We start from the raw sequence: 9,793 nt of genomic DNA, 5'->3' as shown, positions 1-9,793 counted from the left end.
GATAGTTCACCCAAATTACAAAACGACACATCGACATGATTTGTTGGTTTCCTTACCCTGTAAGCAGTTCATGGACAAGGTGAGACAACACTCCATGCTTTGGTTTAGTTTCCCTGGCACGGTTTCCACATGCTAACAAAGCATGGTGTGCTGTCATACATTGTACATAGACTGCTTAAAGGGTAAGGAAAACAATATGTCCTTTTGTAATGTGTAATATCCCTTTAATTAGTGTTGGAACACAGTTAGGGCTTCTGTATGCGACGTACGCACGATTTCATACAGAACGTTAGGTCAATACTACTGCTCCGAAAACAATTCAATTAAGCTTAAGGGAACTGAGCACGATTTAAAACTTGTCATGTGGAAGTTGTTACTAAGATTTAAATCCCTTTCAGCAACATTACCTAACCACACTTAAAAGCGCGACAGAATGCATGTCATGCTCTATTTCTGTTGGAAATTGTCTTACAAATAACTTGCTCATCTACTATTGGCCAAGATGAACATGTAGGCTACAAAGGAAAAAGACACCTGGGTTTTTCACAGGAGGTGTCACGAATCTCGCCGAAGATGGTGACTCTTCCTGTTCGGGCAGCGCTCGGCGGGCGTCGTCGCCGGCCTATTAGCTGCCATCGATTCCCTTTCCGTTTGTTTCTATTTATTGGGTACACCTGCTTTGAGTTAGTGTTTGTTTGTAGGCTATTTAAGGGCACTAGGACCGCTGGGTATTTGTGCGGGCTTGTTCTCTGTTATTTTTGTGTTGGTGTATAAGTGTATTCTCATTATTTTCCGGACAGTTTCAGTCCTGTGTATTTTGGACGGGTGGTTTCTTACACCCTAGTGTTGGTATGTCCATGTCTCCGCTGTCGTTGGAATAAATAGATTCACGTACGATATTACCTGCTCTCTGCGTTTGACTCCTCCACCGTACCATTTGTCGTAACAGGAGGTATACAGAGATGATAGGGCTATTGCATTTAATCTATATCTGTTCAGTGTATATTTTGAGTTTTGCCTAATTGATGTGTTTTAAATATGGGGGTCATATGGGTACTGGGGAACACCCCTATATGAACATTCTGAATCCCATAGGGGCATAATACATGTAATTACAGAGATATTACGATTAATTCTCACATCAGACCACTACAGTCCTCTGCTAGGCTACAACTTGAAGTGCAATAGCAACATAGGTTGATATCTTATATCTGGAGCAGATGTTATGGACATATACACTGAATGTCGGCATCTTAACTGAGCACTTGACCATGTTCGAAAAAAATATGAAACATATATGCTTGTATTTATTTAATTGGGTTCTATGTAAACTACGTTCATACTCTTATTATAGAGTCTATATATTACAGCAGGGCTCTCTGTAAGTGCACATGCGCATCCATTGCATCGATGATTATAATGCGCCAGCGGAGCGTTTGTTTGAAAGGGAAATTGTCTTTTTAGCCTGGTAAGATCTTTGTTGTTGCTATTTGTAGCTAGCTAGAGGCAATAACAATAAAACAAATGTTTAGGTTTTGGATTCACTGTAACATTTCATGTAATCTGTAGTTGACTTGCTACACTTGCAGTATTCCGTCATCACCGGCTACCGTCATCATCGCTAACAACAAATGTTAGAACAGGTTGCTGTTGCTATCATGAAAAATGCTGCTACTAATAATGGCTGAGCTTCTAACGTTATTGGAATTGAATATGATTCAAGTCCCTATTCAATAAATTTAGTGACCCACTTATTGCTTGTGAAATTGCATTGTTAAGGCAAACCTCCTGTGAATACTGGCATATTGTGTATTCAGCTAAATTGTCTTCCGTGCGTCTAATCTCTGCTGCCCAGAATCAAATTTCTGGAAATCATCTTCTTTATATTCTTCTTCTTCTTCGATGGGGTTCAACGGCGGATGGTATTCAATGTTGATGGTGTATTACCGCCATCAGCTGGGCGGTGTATTGAATAAGAAACAACAACAAAAGCATTGCGGGAAATGGGGGGGAAACGACATCATACAAAATTAAACATGTCAACTAAGAAAACCCATCCCACTTCTTCAATCTCATTCCACTTCAAATTACATCCCTACACAGGGGCGGCAGGGTAGCCTAGTGGTTAGAGTGTTGGACTAGTAAGGTTGCAAGTTCAAATCCTTAGCTGACAAGGTACAAATCTGTAGTTCTGCCCCTGAACAGGCAGTTAACCCACTGTTCCTTGGCCGTCATTGAAAATAAGAATTTGTTCTTAACTGATTTGCCTTGTAAAATAAAAACAGGATCCGAGGCCTGTCATGGCGGAACATTGACAGACAGGATTTCTTGCAGAGCCTGGGCTGTGAGTTCACAAAGACCCAATAAACGTTCAGCAGCATTTCACAATGATTCCAATTTTCTTAGACTTCTTCTCTCCACTTGTGCTGTTCAGTTTATGACCATTGCAATAAACAATGCAAAGCCCACCTTTTTAACATGTAGCATTTCACTATCCCTTGGTTGATGAGAACTACCATTGCCCCCCCCCCCGTTCGTTCCTTCCAATCTCACCGCCTCCAGATAGGAGACCCGCTGAATACTCCTTACCCTCGCCACCTCGTTCTCCTTCCTTCACCCTAAACAGGGGACCCCAGGAATTCAGGCGCATGTTGACTTCCACAGTTGCAGCATTTCACTTCATCTGGCGTACGATACTCTTCTCTACTGCACACCCTTGACACATGGCCAAATCTTTTACATTCATGAAGCTGAAGGGGCTTGTGCACAAAAGCTCTTACAGGGGATTTCGTGAATCCTAACTTTATACGAGAAGAGAGAGACTCTTCCCCAAAGTACAGTAGCATGAATGAAGTGAATTTATTTTTTCCAGTTCAGTCAACATGCACCAACCACTCCATCAATGTCTTCAGTAACATCCTCTGCCTTTATTTACATACAGGATACATTCCACTCATATCTCTTTTGTTGTTTTCTACAAACAAGCTTCTTCTGCACCAGAAATGAACAAAGAAATCTAAATGAGACCACTTCTTGTGTCTCTCACCGACTCCAACACATTCCAGATTTCCTGGAGACGTTAAACGGATTCCCCAAGTAGCATTGATCCAAAACCCTCACTCCGACTAATAATGAGTCTAGTGGTTTCCTATTTCCCAACATAGCTTAACTTCTCTTGTTTCTCTTTGTCTTCGCCACTGTAAACCACTCAATCTCAATTTCTGCCAATCTTCCTGTCCCCATCACCAATCCTGAAAATCCTCTTGGCCATCCATAGCCAAATGAAGCCCCCTCCCCACCCCAAAATGCCAGGTGCACCCCAAAATTGTGATTCGCTAATTAATCAGGGACGCAAAAACCATGGAGCGCACCTGACCGGTAATTGTTCCTCATTAAAACCCTCCTATCCCACACAGCCCCCTAAGAAACGTAACATTTTGTTTTGGAGACTATTGCATGCAGAAATTATCATTGCCTATGTCTTTTTTTGAACCAATAGGTTTTGAAACCATGGACCAAAAGATCCCATATGATGACTACCAACTACCTGTGGTCTTTTTACCTTCTTATGAGAGTCCCCCAGCATGGATGGCCCCTCAGGAGGTATGAGCCTGAGATGACATCCATACCTTGTCATAACACTGTCAACAGCCAGTCTAGTTCACTGCCACCTCAGATCTTCAATGATGTTCCCTCTGTGTTCTGTCTGTCGGTGTAGCGGATCCACCATCCTGACTACAACAATGAGCTGACCCAGTTCCTGCCACGCACCATTGTGTTGAAGAAACCTCCAGGGGCACAGCTAGGCTTCAACATCCGTGGGGGAAAGGCCTCCCAGCTGGGCATCTTCATCTCCAAGGTGTGTGTGAGAGAGAGAGAGGCTGAGACTGGTGCAACTGCCCAATGAGTGCTGATCTAGCTAGCCTACACTTTTCAGACACTTTCATTGTTTTTAAATATATGTTTTTGCTTTTTCATTTTGTCAGTAATCTCCCTTCTCCTTAATCTCTTTGTGTGTATGTTGCTAGGTGGTCCCAGATTCGGACGCTCACAGGGCAGGGCTCCAGGAGGGAGATCAGGTGCTGTCTGTCAATGAGGCGGACTTCCAGGACATAGAGCACTCGAGGGTCAGTGATGTACTGTAGACCATACAACACTATACACACAACACTACACCTTTTGATAAATTCCTTTATTTTGAACCTCAACACTAACTTGTGTTTTAAAAAAGGCTCATTGTTTTCGGAATACATTTCTCATAGAAATTGTTTCGTCTCCTCTCAGGCTGTAGAGATTCTGAAGACTGCCAGGGAGATTCTGATGAGGTTGCGCTTCTTTCCCTACAGTAAGCGTTGCTTTCACCTGCTCCGCCATGTAATATTAAGAAAGTGCCTAAATTGTTTCTACTGTAAATGGTGCCATTCATGTTTATACCTTATTATGTCACCTCTGCAACCTGGGAAGTTTATTTGAATGTTTGTTATGTAACTTCCTGTTTCCCATAGACTACCAGAGACAGAAGGAGAGGACTGTGCACTAGGTGACAGAAAGGTTCCACGGGAGAGTGAGAAACAGTATGGTTACATGCACACAATAATATGATTATTGTGGATAGTAAGGTTAATATTCATTTAAAACGTTTACATGCTTTGCAAGAATAACAATGTCCCAAATAATCCTGTTTACATGAACACATCTGAAATCAGGCTACCTATTGGGACTTTTGAGAAATAAAGAAAATCGGCAATCAAAATAAAACCTACCACAGTGACCATGTTATTTTTGTGAAGACTATTTGATTTGGAGTTCGGATATATAACGTTTGTGTACGTCAAAACTATTTCTAAAATGAATACTTTCAGTTTCTCCGAACTCACTTCACTCGCGCATAAGAGGGGGACTTGCGCTTCCGGTGCTGGCACATGCACAGATCAAATACACTGTTTCCATGTCATAATAATTAGAAAGCTTACTCAGAAAACCAGGTGTTTTATTATTATTATAATAATTTGTTTATGTATACAGTACCAGTCAAAAGTTTGGAAGCACCTACTCATTCCACGTTTTTTCTTTATTTGTACTATTTCTACATTGTAGAATAATAGTGAAATCATCAAAACTATGAAATAACACAAATGGAATCATGTAGTTACCAAAAAAGTGTTGAACAAATCAAAATATATTTTATATTTGGGATTCTTCAATGTTGCCACCCTTTGCCTTGATGACATTTTTGCACACTCTGCATTCTTTCAACCAGCTTCATGAGGTAGTCACCTGGAATGCATTTCAATAAACAGGTGTGTCTTGTTAAAAGTTAATTTGTGGAATTTCTTTCTGTCTTAATGCGTTTGAACCAATTAGTTGTGTTGTGACAAGGTAGGGGTGGTATACAGAAGATAGACCTATTTGGTAAAAGACCATTTCCATATTATGGCAAGAACAGCTAAAATAAGCAAAGAGAAACGACAGTCCATCATCACTTTAAGACATGAAGATCAGTCAATTGAAAGTTTCTTCAAGTGCAGTCGCAAAAACCATCAAGCGCTATGATGAAATTGGCTCTCATGAAGACCGCAACAGGAATGGAATAACCAGAGGTACCTCTGCTGCAGAGGATAAGTTCATTAGAGTTACCAGCCTCAGAAATGGCAGCCCAAATAAATGTAACAGACACATCTCAACATCAACTGTTCAGAGGAGACTGCATGAATCAGGCCTTCATGGTTGAATTGCTGCAAAGAAACCACTACTAAAGGACACCAATAAGAAGAAGACACTTGCTTGGGCCAAGAAACATGAGCACGACATTAGGCCGGTAGAAATCTGTCCTTTGGTCTGGAGTCCAATTGGACATTTTTGGTTCCAAACGTTGTGTCTTTGTGAGACGCAGTGTGGGTGAATGGATGATCTCCACGTGTGTATTTTCCACCATAAAACATGGAGGAGGAGGTGTTATGGTGTGGGGCTCCTTTGCTGGTGACACTGTCTGTGATTTATTTAGAATTCAATGCACACTTAACCAGCATGGCTCCCCTGGCATTCTGCAGCGATACGCCATCCCATCTGGTTTGCGCTTAGTGGGACTATCATTGGTTTTTCAACAGGACAATGACCCAACACACCTCCAGACTGTGTCAGGGCTATTTGACCAAGATGGAGAGTGATGGACTGCTGCATCAGATAACCTGGCCTCCACAATCACGTGACCTCAACCAAACTGAGATGGTTTGGGATGAGTTGTACCGCAGAATGAAGGTAAAGCAGCCAACAGGTACTCAGCATATGTGGGAACTCCTTCAAGACTGTTGGAAAAGCATTCCAGGTGAAGCTGGTTGAGAGAATGTCAAGAGTGTACAAAGCTGTCATCAAGGCAAAGGGAGGCTATTTGAAGAATCTCAAATATGAAATATTTTAATGTTTGTTTAAAACTTTTTGGGTTATGACATGATTCCATATGTTATTTCATAGTTTTGAGAAAATCGCAAAACTAAAGAAAAACCCTTGAATGAGTAGGTGACCTAAAACTTTTGACCAGTAGTGTATAAATTATATACACTATTTACAGTACTCTGACATGCAAACTACATCAATTGAAGTGCATGTCAGAGGGACAGATTCTTAATGGAAGTTCTCGTCACTGACAATGCCATCAAGGGATTGAGTGTACTGGACTAAAGCTGGCAGTCCTTGTGATTTTTATTTTATTTTTTATGAACCATTCTGCTTTCACTCACCTCAGACCAGAACATTGTGAATACTAAATGCTAAACTGGTTACCCCTATTGTGTGTGCATGTATATATGAGAACAGTGGAATGATCTTCAAAAAATATTTATAATGCACCATAAAAATGTACGTCTGTACATGTCATACCAACTAAATCCACTGGAGGACATACAAGTTAAAGGAATGATTATTGACCTGCATAGTCATGTTCTTTTAGCAATAAGAGGGGGTTGATTTGTGTGATTTGAAAGGGGCTATTGTGTATTGCGGCACATTACATTATGTACAAACATCTGTTCACTGTTGTTATTTTAAACTGAGTTTTATATCCGTTTAATGGCCTGCTGACTAAATAATTCGAGGTTATCCTAAATTAATCAACATACTTGAAGTGTTACAGAACGCCAAAGTAACCAGGGTAACCACGCTGAGAGATTTAGTCTTGGGCTCAGATACTATAAGTTACATTTAAATGTACATTTGAAGGTTGTATGTTATGCTATATGGCAAGGAAGTTACTGATCACTGTATAAATATCAACAACAACAAAACATTTGGGGTACACACGTTCTGGGGAGGCTCAGAATCTCTAGGTAAGCGGTTATAGGTAAGCGGTTATGGGTTTGCTGTGTAAGTGTGTACTAGGGGTTAGTGCAGGGTGAAAGTGTGTACTAGGGGTTAGTGCAGGGTGTAAGTGTATACTAGGGGTTAGTGCAACCTCTCCTTCCCCTCAATGTGAATGGATGTTACTTTTCTTTTAATCTTATATTCTGTTGTTTTTCCCCCTCCCTGTCCCCCTTGCAGAGGTTTTCAAAGGTTTTGCATAGCCTTACTCTTAACTATGGCATTGCCAAATAGGCTAGGCAGTGCAGCAACTAAACTAAAGTTGGAACATGCGCGGTTTGAACCACCCGGTAAAAAATAAAAAGGGTATTTGCCCATTTACAGAAATTAACGGTGGATATAGTGTATCTCCAGGAAACACATCTACGCATGACGAATCATTCTGGACACAAACGGAGAGGATTCTTGTAGATATTACGATCCAAGTTTCATGCAAAGTTATGTGGCTTTCCTATTTTGATTCATAGAGATGTTCAGTTTGTAGAATCAAAAGTTATATTGGACAAAAATGGCTGTTTTGTTATTATGCAGGACAAACTATTCAACATCGTAAGGGTTGTCATCGGTGGAAGAAGGTGAGGACCAAAGCACAGCGTGGTAAGTGTTCATCATTTTAATTAAAGAAAGCACTGAACACTGAATCAATACAAAAATAACAAAATAAACGAACAAAACAGTCCTGTCTGGTGACATACACACGTAACACAAAGACAGAAAATAAACACCCACAAAACACAGGTGGAAAAAGGCTACCTAAGTATGATTCTCAATCAGGGACAACAATTGACAGCTGCGTCTAATTGAGAACCACACTAGGCCGAACTCAAAAACCAACATAGAAAAACAAACATAGACTGCCCACCCCAACTCACGCCCTGACCATACTAAGACAAAAACAAAGGAACTAAGGTCAGAACGTGACAAACATGGTGGTTGTATTAGCCAGTATTTATGCTCCTAATTGGGACAATGACCAGTTTTTCTGAGAGTGTTTCTAGTTCCTCCCAGTTTTGAACACTCACCAATTTATATAGTACTATTATCAACATACAGCTGGCTAGTTATACGCTGTATCGGCAGGATAGAACAGCAGCATCTGGTAAGACAAGTGGGGCAGACTATGCATATGTAAACAACAGCTGGTGCTATCTAAGTAAGTCTCGAGGTTTTGCTCGCCTGAGTTAGAGTGTCTTATGATAAGCTGTAGACCACACTATCTACCTAGAGAGTTTTCAACTGTATTTTTTGTAGCTGTCTACATACCACCACAGACCGATGCTGGCACTAAGACCGCACTCAATGAGCTGTATACGGCCATAAGCAAACAGGAAAACGCTCATCAAGAGGATGCGCTCCTAGTGTCTGGGGAGTTTAATGCAGAGAAACTAAAATCTGTTTTACCAAATTTCTATCAGCATGTTAAATGTGCAACCAGAGGGAAATAAACTCTAGACCACCTTTACTCCACACACAGAGACGCGTACAAAGCTCTCCCCCCGCCCTCCATTTGGCAAATATGACCATAATTCTATCCTCCTGATTCCTGCTTACAAGCAAAAAATTAAAGCAAGAAACTCCAGTGACATGGTCAAAAAAATAGTGGTCAAATGAAGCAGATGCTAAGCTACAGGAATGTTTTGCTAGCACAGACTGGAATATGTTCTGGGATTTGTCCTATGGCATTGAGGAGTACACCACATCAGTCATTGGCTTCATCAATAAGTGCATCGATGACATCGTCCCCACAGTGATCGTACATACATACCCCAACCAGAAGCCATGGATTAGAGCCAACATCCGCACTGAGCTAAAGGCTAGAACTGCTGCTTTCAACGAGCGGAACTCTACCCTGGAAGCTTATAAGAAATCCCGCTATGCCCTCCGACGAACCATCATACAGGCAAAGTGTCAATACAGGACTAAGATCGAATCGTACTACATCGGCTCCGACGCTCGTCGGATGTGGCAGGGCTTGCAAACCATTAAAGACTACAAAGGGAAGCACCGCCACGAGCTGCCCAGTGACACGAGCCTACCAGACGAGCTAAACTACTTCTATGCTCGCTTCGAGGCAAATAACACTGAAACATGCAGCTGTTCTGGACGACTGTACGATCACGCTCTCCGCAGCCGATATGAGTAAGACCTTTAAACAGGTCAACATTCACAAGGCCGCAGGGCCAGACTGAGTACCAGGACATCTCCTGCGAGCATGTGCAGACCAACTGGCAAGTGTCTTCACTGACATTTTCAACTTCTCCCTGTCCAAGTTTGTAATACCAACATGTTTTGAGCAGACCACCATAGTCCCTGTGCCTAAGAACACTAAGGTAACCTGCCTAAATGACTACCGACCCGTAGCACTCACGTCTGTAGCCATGAAGTGCTTTTGAAAGGCTGGTCATCGCTCACATCAATACCATTATCCCAGAAACCCTAG

General features: G+C 41.6%; 1 protein-coding gene across 1 annotated transcript; it reads left to right on the top strand.

Moving 5' to 3' along the window:
- The first annotated feature begins 1,392 nt into the window (after positions 1-1,392).
- Positions 1,393-5,057, top strand: LOC123992233 (PDZ domain-containing protein 11-like). Its single transcript, XM_046293414.1, has 6 exons — positions 1,393-1,468; positions 3,500-3,603; positions 3,719-3,859; positions 4,029-4,127; positions 4,285-4,345; positions 4,506-5,057. The coding sequence occupies exons 2-6, from the start codon at positions 3,511-3,513 to the stop codon at positions 4,538-4,540; spliced, it is 429 nt and encodes a 142-aa protein (XP_046149370.1). The 5' UTR covers positions 1,393-1,468; positions 3,500-3,510; the 3' UTR covers positions 4,541-5,057.
- Positions 5,058-9,793: the final 4,736 nt, after the last annotated feature.

The sequence above is a fragment of the Oncorhynchus gorbuscha genome, linkage group LG13 (genome assembly GCF_021184085.1).
Source record: "Oncorhynchus gorbuscha isolate QuinsamMale2020 ecotype Even-year linkage group LG13, OgorEven_v1.0, whole genome shotgun sequence".
NCBI lineage: Eukaryota > Metazoa > Chordata > Actinopteri > Salmoniformes > Salmonidae > Oncorhynchus > Oncorhynchus gorbuscha.
This window is presented reverse-complemented; position numbering and strand designations above follow the sequence as displayed.

Bases quoted from the DNA above. Each gene is read 5' to 3' on its own strand.
- LOC123992233 (XM_046293414.1), top strand. From the start codon at position 3,511: ATGGACCAAAAGATCCCATATGATGACTACCAACTACCTGTGGTCTTT. The intron at 3,604-3,718 runs GTATGAGCCTGA...CTGTCGGTGTAG, and splicing joins CATGGATGGCCCCTCAGGAG to CGGATCCACCATCCTGACTA. The intron at 4,346-4,505 runs GTAAGCGTTGCT...TGTTTCCCATAG, and splicing joins GTTGCGCTTCTTTCCCTACA to ACTACCAGAGACAGAAGGAG.